Raw genomic sequence first — 19,129 nt, forward strand, 5'->3', positions numbered from 1 at the left:
TAAAACCGTGTATTTTTGTATTTATATTTTATGACCAACATATATTATAATATTTTGAAATCGACATTATTATATATTATATTATATTATATATTTAAAAATTGTTGAAAAAAATTAAAAACTAATTATTACAATACAAGTGTAACAAAATTATTATTAATATTTATATATATATAAGTCTATGGACGACACGACTTGTCCGAGGAACGAAAACCGCTTTCCGGTCGTCAGTTGATTTCCGTTTCCCTCTGATGACTTTCCTGGACCGTGTTTTCCTCGCCCGGCTGCTGCTGCAGTTCTTCGTCGCCGATTTCGTTTGGAGCGCCTTCGCGGGACTGTCGCGAGTGACGTCTCGACAAGCCTCGCAATCGACTGAGCGAGAAAAAAATAAGCGTAATTATAATAAGTTTAGTCTCACAGAATCAGTGGCGTAGCCAGCGGGTAGGCCCGGTCCTACCCATTTTTCTTAAAAAATAAATGTTTTATATCATGTTTTTTATTTTATAAAAATATTCATCGATAATCCTTATTACATCAAAATATCGGGCCTACTCAAGAAAAAAATGGCTAGCTACGCCACTGCACAGAATTATTCGCCTTTCCGACCGTTAAGTCGGTAGGTCTGGCGCTGTGTATCACGGTACTTACTTGACGGCCTGCGCCTTTTTGGTCTTGATAAATATTCGGTAACCGATGCATACCAGGACGAGGAAAAGCGGCCCCAACAGGAGCAACATGATCGGTACGATGGTCACCAGCGCTCTCGACGAAAACTCTTGATGACCTGTTGCGCGAGCAGGGACAGTGCGATTAAACACGTTATATGTACATCACTCTTAATATTATTTCATTCCTCATTAGGGAAATCTAAAAGTATATAATATAGTGTAGCACTATACCCGGACAATAATGAATTGTTGGCTCGCTGATTATTCAAAGTGCGCGGTGAACGTTCAAAAAACCGATTGTTTTTACTTTTTGGTGTTTTTAATTTTTCCATGTCGTAGCGTTCAGGAAAAAAATATAATATAATCTTATGTACTTTTATGATTTTGAGATTTCTATATAGACTAAAATGCTTTAAAAAAAATAAAGCCGTTGCGCAAACCAAACAATATACTTGTAAATCAAACGAGACAATTTTATATAGGAAAATGTGTTGTTTTCATAATCCGTTCGTTTGTAATTATTAAAATCCTTCGACACTTCATAAATCTCGAATTCCCATTATAACGCAACTCGTGCAACTTTTTATCTATCGCGATTCATTTATACTCGGTAGAGTCATCTGTCAATAAATAATCAGTCGATGACTCGTCGACCTCGTTTCGTTATCGAGTCCGATTTCCGGTATCTGACATCATCGTAACGATAATATCACGATATTATGTACAATAAGTAAAACCGTAAAATTACGAATTTGCACGGTGCGCTCGTCCCGAATAGGATGAGCAGTTACCTATCTACCGCTGTAATAAGAGATGATTTTATTTTTGGTTTTAAAATCACATTTTTCCGACACCCGACGTCGTCAATCATAATATTATTGTACAAAAGAGTAGATATACACTCGAAAAAGAAACAACAATACACAGTTCATGTGAAATGAAAATAATTGCGATTTAATTAAGACTTTGAAACTTAATCGTCAAATCGTACAATGGCGTAATAACAGCCGTACAGTCATAATACAAAATCGATAATGTATTTACAAAATCGGTGTTTATAAACAATTATAAATATATTTTTACACAAATAGGTACACAACTATAATAACGAAAATATCGAAAGCCGAATTTTCATTCCACATGATTGTCATCGCGGCGACGCAGGTATTTGTAAAAATTCTTATTCGATCGTCTTAGGAGTATCGATTTTCCACACTATACTGATCGCTATTGGAGTTTTAAACTGAGCAGGGCACGCCGTAGAATACTTTTGTCGTGTTTTGAAAGTAAAAGGGATTTTCGAGGGCAAAATCGAGAAAAATATTAATTATATTGTACGGGTACATAACGTTAAAGCGAGAAAAAAGTGGATTGTCCGTTATAAACACCGAACCGTGGCCGGAAAGGAGTCTCGACACGAGGACATAAAACTATTCGGGTTGGTATGTTTTTATAAGTGCATTAAGTGTTACGTCGAGGCTTATTAAGACCGAGTCATTTATTCGGCCGTTAGAGTGTTCATACACCGAAGTAAAATATATTTTGATCAAACGTTTGGGCGTCCATAACTCTTTTTATATACGGGTCGATATGATGATTAATACTGAACAGCAGTGTAGTTCTGCAACAAAAACTCAATTTGAAAACTATTATATAACAACGTGTACCACCTACGACAATAATTTTTTAATAGATTTATTGACGTTCTTTAGAATATCGTTTAATTTCATAAAGTATTACTGGTTGACGATACTGCTGAATTAACGGACGGAAGCATAATAATGCATTGACCTTAGAGTTAGCTAGTGTTGATGGTTATAAAATATGTTTAGTGATTAGTCGAAAATAAAAAAAATCCGCAAGAAATACATACAAGATTACATATTATTATCTCGTGAAATTTGTGAAATAAAAAAAAAAGTTCGAGTTAACCGGGATGATTAAAAAGTAATTAATAAACCATTAAAACATTCGTGTTATAGGTACAATATTTTTTTTATTTTATTATGTTACGGGTTAAGATCGATTCGGGTCCTACAAAATGACGTATATACCTATATTATTCGGGGATTTCGCGAATTGATTTAATATTCCTATAATTGTATATAATTTTGAACACCCACTCGACTGGGTCCCATCATAGACGATAGGTATAATATTATATTGCACTGTTAATATATATTGTTATTAATCGATTAATGTTTTATTATAACATATTATTATTGTATAGTACCGCCGCCGCTTCATGTTTGGAATGAAATTTCGTCCTTTTACACGCGCATAAAAAAGAATCAAAAAAAAAAAGAGGTAAAAACGGTTTTTTTCAAAACGAGTCTTTGAATCGGGACGGCAAAATCTGTTTTTGGACAGCCACCGAAGGTCCTGCGACGGGCGGCGACCTCCATCCCGCGGTCGCGTCCCCAGCCGACGGCGGCGGCGGCGATCCGGGCACGTAAATGGCCGTCCTCTTGTCCACCTTGTCCAGCTGTCCCTCGTACTCGGCTTCCAGGTCCCAGACCTTTGTCTTGTCGAACTCCACGTCCGGTTTGCCGGGCAGCGGTTCGTGCGTCCGGTACACGGCGTCGTACGACCGGCGCGGGTTCGTCGAACTGGGCACCGAACTGGCCGGTCCTTCGTCCTCGGTGGACGATCCACCGTCGTCGCCGCCGCCGCTATCGTCGTTTTCCCCGTTTTGGCGACGCCGTCCTTTGCCGTTCTTGGCCGCCGCGCCCGCCGACGACAGGTCGACCGTGCTCAGGGCCAGCACCGAGTTGCGCCTCTTGGCCGCCCGCGCCGTCTGGTACCTCAGGCTCAGCCGGCCGCTGCGCCGGTACACTTGCGACACCACGCAGCAGATGCCTACCAGCAGCGGTACTATGAGGCACGCAATCAGAGCGATCGTCGTCCAGGCACTCCGAGACTCGTACTCGATGTGACCTTTACACCACGTCATCATACATCACTCTCTTATAATATTACTGTATTATTGTATTGTATTTCATATAATATTATCATGTCATAAGATTATATTATTATATTATAATATTATACGGATCGTAATTATTATTAATATTATATTATTATGTCGTCGTACAGCCTGCAGCAGAATATCGAACCGTTATTAAGACTTAGGCTTTTTTTTTTTTAAGCGTCTAAATATTGCTTTTTTTACTGAAAACAAAATATAATTTTTCGGCCTGCACAACGGACAAAAATTATAATTTTAAGCGTCCGCTACAATCACGTATTATATATTATATTATTTAGACCAGGGGTCTCCTGCTACCCGCGGTACGCGGAAGGCTCGCGGGTGGTAAGCAAAGAAATTTTAAATTAAAGATTTACCTAACTAAAAAATTAAATTTTTTTTTTTACTTTCATAAATATCAAATAACAAAAAATGTTAAGAAATTAATGAATCATAAAAATATTTGTTAAAAATAATTTAGTTTTAAAATTGAAATGGTACGCGTATTGATTGTAAAAGTGTCTGGTATGTACTCGATGATAAATAGGTTGAGAGCCCCTGATTTATACTGTACGAAGAAAAGTTGATGTAAAAATACGTGTTGTTTTTTTTTTCAAATAAGAAACTAACTCGTACGTCACACAAGCGCTTAATATCAAAGAATCAAAGACATCCACTTTAATCAATAGCACTCACATAATGAAAAATAAAAGATTTGAAAGTGATTAGCAGCGACTACTGAAGAAATGATTATTGTTTTTTAAACGTATTAAAATGAATACACCGTCCAAATTTAAATTTGAAGTAAAAGTATTGTTAGAAGATGTATGTATATGTATAAAAACTGTATATTGTCCGGTTATTGTGGCTTTACTAACATATTTTTTTTTTTTAATTAGATAAAAATTATATAGGTACCTAAGCTAACGAAAGAAATTATATGGGTTTAAAATGCTAATGTGTAGGCAAACATTACGTCAAATAAATGATATAAAAAATAAGATTAACTTTAAGAATTTTCGATTTTTGAATTATTTAATCATAGCTCCTATTACAGATCATAATTAGAGCACGGATAACTATACAATTGCATATTTTTTTCCTTTTTACTATTTCAGATTAATGTCTGTTATTTACACGAATTTAATGGTACAATTTTATTTGTATATATCTGTATATTTTAAGACTCTAATAGAACTCACAGGTTAGTTGTCAGTTTTTACTAAAAAAAACTTGTTATACGTATTTTTCAGTGTAAATAAACTGCTGTCATTTTAAAAACGCATTAAACACCTTAAGAAAACGTCACATATCTTTTAGAACAATAATAATATGGAGTATCTCAAAATGTAATGTGAAAAGCCACGAAATACCGTTTTTTTTTTGAAAAAAACCCATTATGTACTATACTTGATGAAGAAATAAGTTTTCAAATTCAAAATTTCACATATATGTGATCTAATGCGATGACTAATGCACAAAAAAGTAAAAAATATCAAAATTAAAATTAGACTCTAATAGAACCCTCAACCTACAGCCACTTGTTGTCAGTTTTTTTAAAGAAACATAGTATTTTAGTATTTTTCATTGCAGTGTATAAAAATCCGCGCTCTTAATTCATAATATTCTCCATACAGTACAGAGTACGTTTGATTTTTTTTCAACTAGAAAGTCGACCGTCATTATATTTTTATCACAAATTCATAACTTTAAGAGTTGGCACTTACGTAAGCATTCCGTGTACCCGTATTCTGGTATGTCCCATTTACCATCGGACGAGCAAGATCTTCTTTGGTCGCCAATCAATACGAATTCTTGATTACACTCGAATGTCACCTTGGTGTTGGGTACAAACAGAAAGTTACTTTTTCGTCCGAAACGTGGCGTTTCCAAAACTCCGCACGATATAACTACAACAGTATTATACAAGGTAATGAAATATACGATCGGATTATGGCCTCACCACCCATATAGGTGTACATAACTTATATTGTATACAGGTATATATTATATATATATATGCGCGCGGCTTTAAAATTTAAATGTAAGATTTTCTCTATATTACCTCTCTGTTTACTCATTTTTTTCGTGTTGACATATCCGTCTTGATATTGTAACGTATAAAACGCCAGATCTCTATTAAGACTAACCGAATAATCGTATTTGCATTGATACGAGTCACCGCAAAGTTCGTTGGCTCTTTGTATGTCGGAAGATCGGTTAGCGGGTATAATCATTTCCGGAGTGGACTCGAAAACGGGTTCAAACGTTCGGTTCGCATAATAACTGGCCGTTCGACCGTATTCGCGAAAGAATAATGCGCCGCCTTTGTTCTTTTCGTCTCTGTCTTCTAAAATCCCTGAGATACAAAACAATTATGACACAATAATATTATTGTGTTGCGATAAAATAACGAGAAAACAATAAACAAAAGAAACACATTATACGAGTGTGTTTATAATATGTGTGTACTGTGTGTGTGTGTATAGTTATTATAGTTGTTATACTCGTTCATTACTCACAATTGGAAGCATACAGCTTGTGCACTGCTTCGAAATCATACGTATTAGGCTGTACTATTGAACCGTCGGGTAGAGTAAAATCATCGGATTGGTCAAAACTCCAGTTACCAAACAATCCTCGAGTTCGATTCTGTAAGAATAACAAAATAAAAAAAAAAAATACACAAGTGTATTGTCTACCTAGAACTGCAATAGAGAAGTTTCGAATTTTAATAGTTTAAAAATATAAATATAATATATATTTACGATAAACTGCCATGGCAAATACACCCGAGTAGTCATGAATCCTTTGTTTTCCAAAACTTCTAACCCGGCGCCAGATTGAAACATGACCACGATTTCGGACTGGTTTAAAACGTAAGAAGGCGCGTAAACGGTCACACCTGTATGGAAACGAATTGAAAAAATCATAAATAAATGATAAAGGTTTGTATGACGGTCGCTTTCGACCGTATATACCTATCCAACAACACTGCTCCGATATAATAATAAAAATAATAACAATGTACTAGCACTGAATTTACCGTGAAAGTGTTGCACCTTCAACGCCGGTCTGTCGAAGTACACTCGTTTACCGTCGGCAAAAACGTCCAACCTGTACCTCCACTGAGCCGCTTGGGGCCGTAATCGGACTTCGATCACGGTGGACGTGTTGTCTCTGGAGACTACGGACGTCAGCGTAGTGGCTTTTACCGGTCCGTATATATTGTCCGGCAACTGTTCGAATCTACCTTGTACGTCGAATTTGAACTTTTCCGAATCCACGTGAACCAACACGAACTCGCCTTTTCCGTTGAAAGTGTACTCCAGATCGTCGAAAGTAATCACGTGTGGATCGCCAAAGACGGTAGCTATATATTTGCATAATATGAGATCAGGTGTATAATAGTGATTAAAATTTGTGTAATTAAATAAATTATATATATGATACAGATAATTATAACGCATATACAATATATATATATATATATATATATGGTGCCATCAAACGAGATTATTTTGGAGCAGTTTTAAAATTTAATTAGAAACTATATGGAAAAACTAAAACAAACAAAACCTATAACTACGTCTTAATAAATTCTTATACAATAAAACACACAAACGCGTATTCTACTTTATACTATATAAATATTATTATTTTTGTAACTATACTCAAAACTCAACATTAGGTACCTATATAGTTAACCTAGTTTCCAAGGGTATAATTTCGGGTAATTATATTGTTATACTAAATGCAATTATTCGCGTTTGAGATTTTTGTTATTTAATTATATTACTAATTTAGAAATTTCAACTTTTTTTATTTGTAGAGAAAATATTTGAACGTGGATAATGTTTGATAAAATTATAGTGTGATAACACTACGTGTAGATGACACCTTTAAGTCACGGGCCAAATAGCATAGCACCGATAGTTATGCAGAAGAAGACACTAGACAACTAGACCTACCTATACATTTTTACGTTCGTCATTGGGAGTCTGCTACAATCGGATTTTTTTTATTTAGGTGTCAATTCGTTATCGTCTTCGGATGAATAATTTGATTTTATTTAGTAATTTATACGATTTATCCTCCGATTTCCGGCAAACAATACCACCGATTTACTATCGTTTTTTAGGTAGGTAATCGTGACCGACCGAAAAAAATGGCTCTTAATAAAAAAAAATATATTGTTTATATATTATGCGTGTTACACTTCATTTATTTAGAATATTAATAATAATAATAAGTAATAATAACGTTTGATTTCATAATTGTACACGACAGGTATTTTAATATATTTGATTACAAATTATTGAGTACTTTTAACGTATTATTATTTGTTTATTCTTAAAAAAATTCAAGAAATGACGAAAAATATTCGTAATCGACCTGTTGGCCACCCTCGATATAGAATATATTCTATTTTCAGTATACTGCGTTCAACGTGATTCGAAAGTATATGTGATAAATTTAGCACAACTGCGTGATACCGAAATGCGGCAAAAACAGTGGACATTTTCGGTGCGATACAAACAACCAAACAACCAGTGATCCTATGACTCAACTGTGAAAAATGTGGTAGGTTATTTATGTGGGTGGGTGCATACATTCGGGCTCGAAATCGATAAAAAAACCCGGTTTCGAATTTACCGTGTCAACAATAATTTATTGTAAAACACGAGTTAACTTTCTGCCCCGGGATCGCCGGTTTTTTTACACTTACCGACGTAAGGCGATTGGTATGCGACGCAATCTTGAGACGGACGTCGTTCGAAACGGTAAGTCTCGCAACCGACCGCCTGCTCTTCCTGCCACATACAACACGGGAAAAACGGACTCATATCGTGGAACCACTGGGACAGCGTCGGCACCTGGAACGCGGACAAACGTTTCACCGTTATTGCGGAAAATCGGTCGCGGGTGACGGGCGTTTTCCGTTAGGTTAATTTATTCGTACCTTGTTGGCTTCGGTCCACGGTAAAAATCCCAAGTTGTGCGATCTCCGCGGCCTAGAACCCCACTGCTGGTCGTAGGACAACATCAGATAGTTGTTTTTGTCGTAGCAACACTGCTGCTCCGAGCCCTCCATGCTCGGCGCCCCGGTCGTCACGCAGTGCACCGCGCCCCTGTTGTACAGACACTGCGGGTTGGCGTCCCGGTCGCAGTCGGCGTCGGGCAAGAACCGTCCACGGTCGACGAGGGCGTGTTCCAGCGTGCACGGGCACTGGAATATCTCGGCGGCGAAGTTTTTCAGGTACCTGTCGTTCTTGATCCAATTGTCGCACAGCCTCTCGGGCCAAGCAGACCCGTGCCACTCTTCCCACTGCGGCGCGAAATACCACCCTAGAGGTACGGGCTTGCTCCACAGTATCCTGCACGACACGAATAACGTAGGTAACGGGTGAACGTCAAAAACCGAGTGATGTGAGGCGGAGCCGTGTCCAAATCACGCCGGGAAAATCGTGACTGTGTGAAAAGCTCGATTTCCGAACGATTGTAAGTCGATTTTTTACGAACTGTTAGTAAGTTCGTCGGTTTACGGGTATTAATTTCGGGGAATTGGCGTAATATAGCACCTCCGTCATAAATAATTTATTTCGTTTCACATGAACTATATATATTACGATTACATACGAATAATAATTGAGCTATAATCGACTTACAATTGTTAACCCGGTGCAATTTGGACAGGGAGGATGAAATAGAACACAATAGCCTGTGTAAATAATAATAGAAAGACGGTTACGGAGAAATCGAAATGCCGGAGTACGTCGTCGGGTTGGTCAGTTTTATTTGTAAGAATCCAAACGTCAAATCTAGGTTTACGGTGTTGTCGCGGTCTTCGAAAGCAGCCGGGTTTATGGTATATTCGCCAGAATTGGGAATATTCGTCTGCGCAGATACAAAACAATAATGATATTATATAGATCACGGGAAGTCTGTCGATACAACAATGTGAAAAACCTCGTGTGTTAGGTAAACAATTAACTTACCGCTATGACGTCGATGAATACGAGCTCGGGTGCGATCGTTACTTCTCTGTAACCGTAAAGCGATATCTGTATTTGGGCGTCAAAATTGGTAGTGAGATTTTGCTTTTCCCAAGTGATTTTTATTTCTTTAGGCTTCCGTTCCCGTATTGCCGCGTCTTGGAACCGAATGCGTTCGGTAGCCGTGGCCGGAGTCTCTGCAGAACAACGTGAAAAATACGCAAAGTGAACAAAACTAAACTTTAAGTATTAAACCGCGAATTTATCGTCGATATCGTCATACCCACAAAGTATTTTCCTTTCCAGTTGTATTTTTCGTCACCAATCGCCACATCAAATATGACATAACCTTCGGCCATCAAAAACGGCTGAATGCAAACTGCGCGGTTTCTATTCACTACGGTGCCAACAACTTCTTCCGTGTCAAATCTACAGTGACGTGTATACGTTAAATCGTGTTTTACTAAAGCTCTATTCGATGATTTTAAGCTAACAAAAAAACATGTTACTTACTTGCATCGTACTTTGTCTCCAGGCTCAAAACACGGTCCGGTGATGTTGACGACAGTGCCGCCCAACATGTTGCCACTTTCCGGTGCGAAAACCAATGGCAAATTCGTACCAGCTAAACATCGAGAATTGTATTATAATAAAATATAATATATTAAACATTTTAAAGTACCAGATATAATACCACTGTCGTAAAGTGTTTAAATACTATTTTAGATGTAGAAGACATTTTTTTAGATTTTAAGCGAAGTGATGACTATTTATTAATTTTACAATTTTGTTAGTACACGTTTTATATAGTGTAAATAATGCTTTGATTTTCAACTTTGATATATTTTCTAGTTAGGAAGTTGGAACCTTTAGGAGGTAAAAATTAAAAATTACTAGTATTTTTCAAAATCACCAGGAAAAAAATATTTGTGGATTTTGTATGCAAAACTATTTTTTTGATGAAATAAAAAAACCAATTTATATGTAACTACATATTATATACTTGAATTTTTCGTCAAATGTTTGTGTTCATTAGCATTTTTTATACACGATATTATTTAAAAATATTTTGACTCTTTTCAAGCTATTATATCTATAGGCTATAATATACATTTAAAAATTGATGTTTTTGAAAGTTTTTTCTAAAAATATTGATGAAAAAAATTACTTTGTCAAAATAATTTAGTACAAGATTTTTTTAAAGTTTTTATTATTTCTATTTAAAAATACAAAAAAATATAATAGAATTAAATTGGACGAGTATGATTGTTTAATCGTCCTGTATATAATTATATTTTAAGTATTAACTTTTAACCGAAATAGCAATCTATAATCACGTAGTATTTAAAATACATTTTCAATTGATTTACTGACCGATATCTTTGTTACACGTTCCTAACATTATGTTTTCGTCGATTCTGAATATGTGTCGACCCGGAAAATTATTGGCCCAACCACGACCCACTAAATCTCTGATGGTCGACCTTTGCGAGTAGGGATAATACTCGAAACTTCTAGTTCCATTGCCAGCGTTGAATCCCACCTATAAATAGAGCATAATAATAGGTAATATACTAATATAATATACTGTTTCTACAAATTCGATTTAGTATTATAATATTGAAACATTTAAAACGATTTTTCAAATAAACTCACGAAAGCCGGTACTCCTCCTTCGCCTCCAGTCGTATCTCCTCCGGCTTCTGTATGACTGGTCCATTGCATGTCTGCGTAATTGAATATGGCGTAAGTAAATACTTCGTCGGTGGCCAAGACCATTTGGAACGTATTAGTCTGAAATCAACAACAAAAATTACATTGTTGTGTGTCGGCGTTTATAAAATTGCGAAGTAGAAATTATCGGTACTTATAAATGAAATGCAATTTCGTGTTTACCCTGTATAGAGAATTGTCAATTCCTCCAGCAAATGACATATTTTTCCACGTAATAATAGCTGAATGTTTAGGTACAAACGAGTCCGCGCCGACTACGCCTTCTCGGATATCCCACATTAATCTTTCTCTCATTTCCACTCCGAATTGATCGGTACGAGCCTGTAAATCCCTCTCCATGCGGAAATAAACACCGGGCTTGCGACGGTCAATGTCGTCGGGTCTAAGTGAACCAATACGACACTTGCTGAAAAATATTCCGATGAAAGACGGATCGTTTTTCCTTGGCCACTCTTTAACTGGAAATGACAACGGATAGCGGTAGTGTTTCGGCGGATCGCTGAATTCTAAATAACCGTTCATCGACACCCGAGTGTAGTTAAATCTGAAGCCGAAAAACGGCAATTGAAAATTAAAATTTTTGTGAATCTGAGGCATAGATCCGTGTATGTCGGTCTGATAGTCTCCTAGATCATTATCGCCGCCTCTATCAAAATACCAGTACATAAACTCTTCGCGGATTTCGGCCAATCTCTCTTGGGTCAAAACGTATGGAGCCGAACCAGATTGTAATCTTAGGGTAGGAGGTGCATATCTGGACGCGAAAGCATCTGTAATATAAAATTAAGACTTAAAAATTGTTATATGTATATATATATAAAATGTATATTGTATATACGTTACACGCATTACACGTAGTAGGAGGTATATATTATAGATAAAATATCACTGTAAATAAAATCGATAAATTTTATATCAAATATATAAGTAAGAATAACTAATATTTAACAATAAACTCTATAATTTTATAAGTAGTTTTAATGGAAGTGCTATATTTTAAATTCATACACTTGACATATCAAATAACATATTTTTCTTTATGTAATGGGTTTAATGGTGTATAAAGTTTTTACTTAAAACGTAAAAGTAATATAGTTTTTAATACTTGGCAAATGTTGTCTGTTGAATATTATAAATCATATAAGTGATAAAAAGTATAAATTTATAATATTTTATCAGCTAATAAAAATAATTATTCAATATATATATATAGCTGGTAGGTCGTAGATATATTATAGTCATTTATAACAATTTGAATCATAGGTACGTTTTTAGATGTAATAATACAAAAGTAAATACATTAAAACTTCTGACACAACCAATACGGCAATATAATATTATGTTTTAATGTTTTATGATTTTTGTCACTGTGTAAATAAACTACAACAGGAAGCGGTTTAAATATAAAATCTGTTACGTATTAAGTTATTGCTTATTGTTTTCAGTGATGGAATTTATAATAATTACGTCACACTCATTTAGTCTTGTCGAGCAGTGAGCTTATACTACTAGAGATAAACAATATATAAACATAACTATAATGTGACACACCATCATATACTCCATGTATAATCCAATAATATTTATAACGCATACAACATTAACATTACCTAATGTCTTAACTGTTATTTATTCATTATTACTGGAACTATAAGTGTATAATATAAGTCTAATACTAATATAAGTAGTATATTATTGTATTACTTATTTATTATTTAGTTGGTATTAAAATAAAAAAACATCATGTTAAACAAAAATTTGGGAATTCTTGAATTTAATTATATACAATATACATGTATATATATACCTAATACACACATAAGTTAAGATTATATAAAAACTGCAAATAACATTAAAACAATAAATCTATAGTTACAAATGTATTTACACCAATTATTGGTAGGTAGGACGATGCGCAACCCGCACATGGCCCTCCTTGCACGGTCGCACACGTGTAAATCAAATTTTGATCTGAGGTCTGCGATTGTACTCTTCTTAATGCAATACCTATAATAACCATATAGTATTCCACTTTCGTTACATCAAATTACATTGTAATTTCCATCGCAAATGTCGAAATAATATTCTAAAGTAAACACACGTCGCCTAATCTAAATGTGAATTTAGGAATTTTCGTTTTAATTACAGCTATATAATATGTATGGTATTAGTACCTATATATTATACAATATAAGATATTATTATATTATGTTTATTACGACCGTAAAAATATTAGGTACACACAATTTATATTGCTCGATAAGTACCTAACTATAGTTTAACAATGTATTAGGTATATTCAATTTAAGAAGTATATAATTTTAAATAATTTTCAAAGGATGTGACATTTTGATTAAAAAACAAATGTTTTATTTTTATTTTTTGTTGAATAGTATATTGTTAGGTCTATTATACAGTTTAATTTGGTGTTAAACAAGTTTATTTGATTAGAGTACTAGACCACGTGGAGCACCTAAAGCACTTTAAGTTATTTCGTTTAATTCACATTAATAATGGATTAATATTATTTTTACTTAAAAAATTCATATTGTAGACCAATTTTTATTTAATTTAAAAATATGTTTTAATTGTATCATAGTAAATTTAATGAAGATCATTATTATAGTTTTTAAATTTTCGTTAGTCATATATCTAACCATATCATTCATATATGTATTAAATATAAATTATAATATTATTATCTTACAAAGGCTATGGATTAAAAGCTTTTTTTACATACGTTTTTGAATCGGGACTAGAGGGTGGTACCGGATTTCATTATTTCACCCTTTCATTTAGCTCCATAATTTATTTGTCCAAAAATTGGGGTAACAATATTTTGGGAGAAATACTTAATCATCATATAGTCATCATATAGTAGACAAATAATAATTTGTACCTGGCAATCAATTAATCTAAGTGACACCCGATTTAGCTTCTTTTTATCATTCAACTAATAATTTATTTAAAAATAATCATCTAATAATATTGACAATGAGTATATTTTTCAATACTTTAAAGTTTAAACCAGAGGTTTCTTCTTTGTGCTCTACGTACATATTACTGTAAACTCAACTAAAATAATACGTCCTACATTTCTATAGGTAGGTACTTACATTATATAAAAAGGAAAGTGATCTGTTACTTACTGTAATTCTGTCCTCTCTGAAACATGGTTGGATTTTGCTGTGACTGTAGCTGCTGTTGTAGTAGTAGTTGTTGTTGCTGTTGCTGCTGAGCCTGTAGTTGGGATTCTTGGAAATTGTACCCTGGACGGCTGAATTGTTGGTTGATGAGGTCCTGCGGCCTCTGCTGCTGTGCCTGTTGCCAAAACGTCTGAGCATTTTGAGCGTAAGGATTGTTAAAGCCGTTTTGACTGACCACCGGATACGCGTATAGTGCTAAGCACGCAACCAAATAAAAACAACAATTATTCGCCATTCGCGGTGTATAGGTAACTAATAGGTAGGTATACGACCGCAATATACAACAGCTATCGGACGTATGCTAAAAAAATGTAATTTCAAATGTGTATCTCAAGCCACACACACGAACAGATAAGATTTGGAGAAAACAAATATGGGTGTAGGTTTATGCGTACTGTGGGTTCGAACCACTCGAGAAAAGTTTATCTAATCAATGCATTCGTATTTTCAAACTGCTATATTACTCATGGTTTTGTATATTAAATACTAGTGTGATGAAATATTTGGACAAATACAATTCAACATGTTATTTAAAAAACGAACGCTATGTATAATGCCATATTATATACGAGTTATACGATGAGGATATTTTACCATTTTAAAGCGATGCGGGATCGTAGGGTGTGTGTTGTTACTTGATTAATTATTCTGATACGTGTAGATTGTATGTACGTCAACATCACTAATAAATACCTAAACAATATAAACAGATTAGGTTAATCGAGTGGAAACTGAGTGTACCAAAATCTAAATAGGTTATATTATATTAATTATGATGGCGATAAGTATAGGCACACTAACTATAAAGCATAAATAATTAATAAAACGTATAATAATTTTATAAATAAATAAAAAAGGCAATACAAAGCCGACAATGCAGATGTATAAATTATTGAGCAATTATATACCTATATGTATATATTGGAGACTTGGAGAGTAGATATTTATACATACATACATGTAGAATACATAATACATATATATATATATTAATGAAAGTCGATGTCTGTGTGTGCAAGTGTAAGTATGTTTGCATACTTACAACAATCATACATTATGATCAACAGCCTGCAAGCACGTGGTTCTAAGATTTTATACATAATTGTAATCCTTTATATTATATATATTTGTATATTGTATATCCTTCCGAGGTTGTACACCACGAAGTATTATTCTTAAATATCGCTTTTTAAAGATGGGCTATCACGACGGTGCAGATTTGTTGGCCGCGCGAAAAACGAATATTTTTTTATTTTCCATTCATTGGTTACGGAAAACCAAATAAATATTATAATTATAGACACAATTTTAAACCTGTATTATATTTTTTTAGTTAAAACTACTCGAATTTAAGACGGGTTATATCCTGCACTGCGGTTAAGCGGTACCTATTATTTTTGTCATTGGCAACGCCGTTTATGATGATAGACTAAAATTTAATATCTGTAAACACGCGCACGTGTATGTACATTATTATTCATAAATAATATTTTTGTACATCTCAAACATTAGTGGTTAAGTACATAGTATAGTGGTTGGTACTGTAATTTAATTAATATTATCTGATTACAATAAATAACATTAATTTTTAAATTTTAAATGATTCTATAACAAATGTAGTAGGTATACAGATATATAGATATTACGATAAATGATAATATCACATAGATACCAAAATGCAACCGCAGCACAGGAAACGCCGTTTCTGTTGAACTTCCGGAAATGTGTCAAGACCATACAGGCGGTGCAGGGTACGCGGTGATACGTCCTAAACAAAAAAAACTCCTTTACGTATGACGAATTTAGATCTTGAGCGGAGTGAGTCATTGTGCATGATGTGTGTAGTCCAAGTAACCTTACAATTTGTTGTAATTTAATAATTTTATTTCGTGACTTTTGCTTCTATAAAATAAATGCACAATAGGTACTATATAGTGTATGTATATATTGTATTGATAATATTTTTATGTAGATGGATGTGGTCGGGTGGTTAAGATCTTCAGAAATATTTGCACCTCTGAACCTGTTGGCTCCTCCAATGGTCAGGACATTGTGGTTGTGTCGAGTTTAGATACCTATATTAAAAGTTCCAAAAGTCAGTATTTGAAAAAAATTATGTACTTTAGAACAGATTTGAGCATGTTTATTGTTTTATGGTAAAGTATCCAAACAAATATTATGTTCGGCAAAATTGTCGTCATCGACCTTCGTTTTTGTCACCACAACGTGAATTATATAATAATTATGATCAACAAGTTTTGATAAACGACATAGATGGGTAGGTACTATAGAATCGAAATCATATTGAACAACTTATATTATGGGATTGAAATTTGAATACGTTAATGATGTAATATATTATTCATATAGGTAATTTATTAGTACAAGTATTAACGTAATAATGTCTAAAAATGTAAATCACAAATATTTCTATAAAAACGAAATTTAAAAATAAGTACGCCTTGAGCGTTGTTTAACTTCTTTTTTTATATACATACTTTTATGAATATTTCGTAGTCTTTTAATTCTGTTCTTACTGACAAATATTACTAAACAAATGGTGGCGTTTTCTGGCGTTTTGCCCATTTTGCGATGTACGATATGTCAATGTTTTTAAATTGTACCTACATAATATGTAATACATATGTGTACAGATTTAAAGATGGGAAAACTTTACGTAAATAAAATAAATTCACGAAGAATAGACTTTTATACTTTAATTCATAAAGTTTTTATTTTATTTTTATCTCGTTTTCGTCCCATTGTTCAGAATAATAATACGAATACATACATAATATACAATATAATAAATTTCATCATAGTAAAATTGTATTCGCTGTACATCATCATTTTTTTTTTAATTGTGTGTAGGTACTTAACATTGTATACATCGTAAGGGCTATTGCCTACTTATTATTACGATGTGAGCATAATATAACATTATAAGAGCACGCGCTCGTCTTGTTCACTCGAAATCATAATATCTATTGTGTCACTGGTTGAGTAAAGCTGCTTTGACGTGACACATAGAAACAGTTCGTTGAATATTCATTCGCTTATTCAGCGTTAAATGCATTTTCCGTAAACTTTACCTATACAATATTGGTACATATTATATTGTATCGTTATACTGCATTGTCTTATTATAATAAGTACATACTACATACCTAATACTAATTCGACATGTTTTCGGTTGTATGCCAATGTAATTTTTTAAATTTAAGATCACTAACTCATTAGTCATTACATCTTAACAGAAATCTTTAGACGTTAAATTTTAACACTGCAGATTTAATTAAGTCGCGTTAGATGTGTTATTATACAGATATACTTACCAAACACGTCATGTCACTTACATTTGCATATTTTCTGTTTCAGTTTTAGTAGATTATTTTATTTTTAATACCTATTTATAATAACAGCAGTGTGCGGGCGAACAGTCGTAGTTGGACAAATTTACTTCAATAACGCTTTCTTTCATTACTTAGGTAGTTAGGTATATATTTGTACTGCATGTTCATATTGCATGTTATTGACGAATAGGTAGAGTTCTGAAAACTTCATGTTTTTCTTAAAAAATTAGAAAAAATCACTGTCCAAAACAAAACATGTCTAGATAGGTAAAGATAATACAATATAATGAAATCTTATAAGCGCTTGTGTCGTCGACAGAGGATTGATACATTGATTTCTCCGCATGGCTTGAATGACCATGATCGACGAGCTTGCTATCTCCAAATTTTATATTAAAAAATAAAAACGGATGGATTATTTGTGGAGTACTGAAATTACCACGACCAAGTGTATGAGATCTCATTTGATATATTTTTTAGCTTGACTAGTGGCTCGAGTCAGGATAATCTGTAGTATCTAATAATAAATTCAAATTCAATGACAAATTATTAAGTTCGAAAAACGATACAGACTTGAGTTTAGTATTGAAACTGTAATTTCCGATGCTTGCTCTACGTTTTGACTATCGTTAGTTTAACTTTTCAAGTACAAGTATCAAGTATATAATTAGTGACAAACATTACATATTTTTTTAAAAGTTTCAATGACGTACTCACGTACAATAAGTTTTCATTTACGAGGAGGGTGAATATCAATATATTATGTATATGTTTTGAATAATATTAAACCCCTGACGAGATTACAATGGTATATTATATATTTAACAACATAAAATGTTAAAGTTTTAACCAATTTTCTATCCGCACACCTATGTCCTTCATATTCCCCAATTTAAAAACAACTATATGAAAAATGAACCGTTAGGAGTTAGGACTCATAATATCTAGCACCAATGAGGATACCTCCTTTCTAGTCTAATTACTCTTACTGTTTAACTGTTTTCAACTTTGTAAATTAAGTATCTTCTTTTTTCGTGTATGTTATTATAATTTGTTTTGCTATGTGTGTTTTTTTGCTTTACTATACCTTAAATATATTACTTGATTGTATTAAAAATGTACTACCTGTAAACTGATTAACAAATAAATAAATAAATAAATTTAAGAATGCATGATTTATTATTAAAATCAATATAAAGCTAAG

General features: G+C 33.6%; 1 protein-coding gene across 2 annotated transcripts; it reads right to left on the minus strand.

Annotated features, from left to right (window-relative positions):
• Positions 1-66: 66 nt before the first annotated feature.
• Positions 67-14,896, minus strand: LOC114120586 (protein mesh). Of its 2 annotated transcripts, XM_027982537.2 has the most exons (17): positions 14,516-14,893; positions 11,529-12,136; positions 11,289-11,426; positions 11,007-11,175; positions 10,146-10,257; positions 9,916-10,061; positions 9,636-9,829; positions 9,389-9,534; positions 8,600-9,014; positions 8,366-8,513; positions 6,683-7,009; positions 6,405-6,541; positions 6,159-6,288; positions 5,702-5,995; positions 5,364-5,546; positions 649-784; positions 67-372 (listed from the first exon to the last, which is right to left on the minus strand). In XM_027982537.2, exons 1-17 carry the CDS (start codon positions 14,805-14,807, stop codon positions 228-230), a joined length of 3,720 nt encoding a protein of 1,239 aa, XP_027838338.2. In that variant the 5' UTR covers positions 14,808-14,893; the 3' UTR covers positions 67-227. The 2 variants fall into 2 exon arrangements, with proteins under 2 accessions (XP_027838338.2, XP_027838337.2); XM_027982536.2 differs by lacking the exons at positions 67-372; positions 649-784 and adding an exon at positions 1,602-3,605 and having other exon boundaries at positions 14,516-14,896.
• Between the last annotated feature and the right edge of the window lie 4,233 nt (positions 14,897-19,129).

Source organism: Aphis gossypii, chromosome 3, assembly GCF_020184175.1.
Source record: "Aphis gossypii isolate Hap1 chromosome 3, ASM2018417v2, whole genome shotgun sequence".
NCBI lineage: Eukaryota > Metazoa > Arthropoda > Insecta > Hemiptera > Aphididae > Aphis > Aphis gossypii.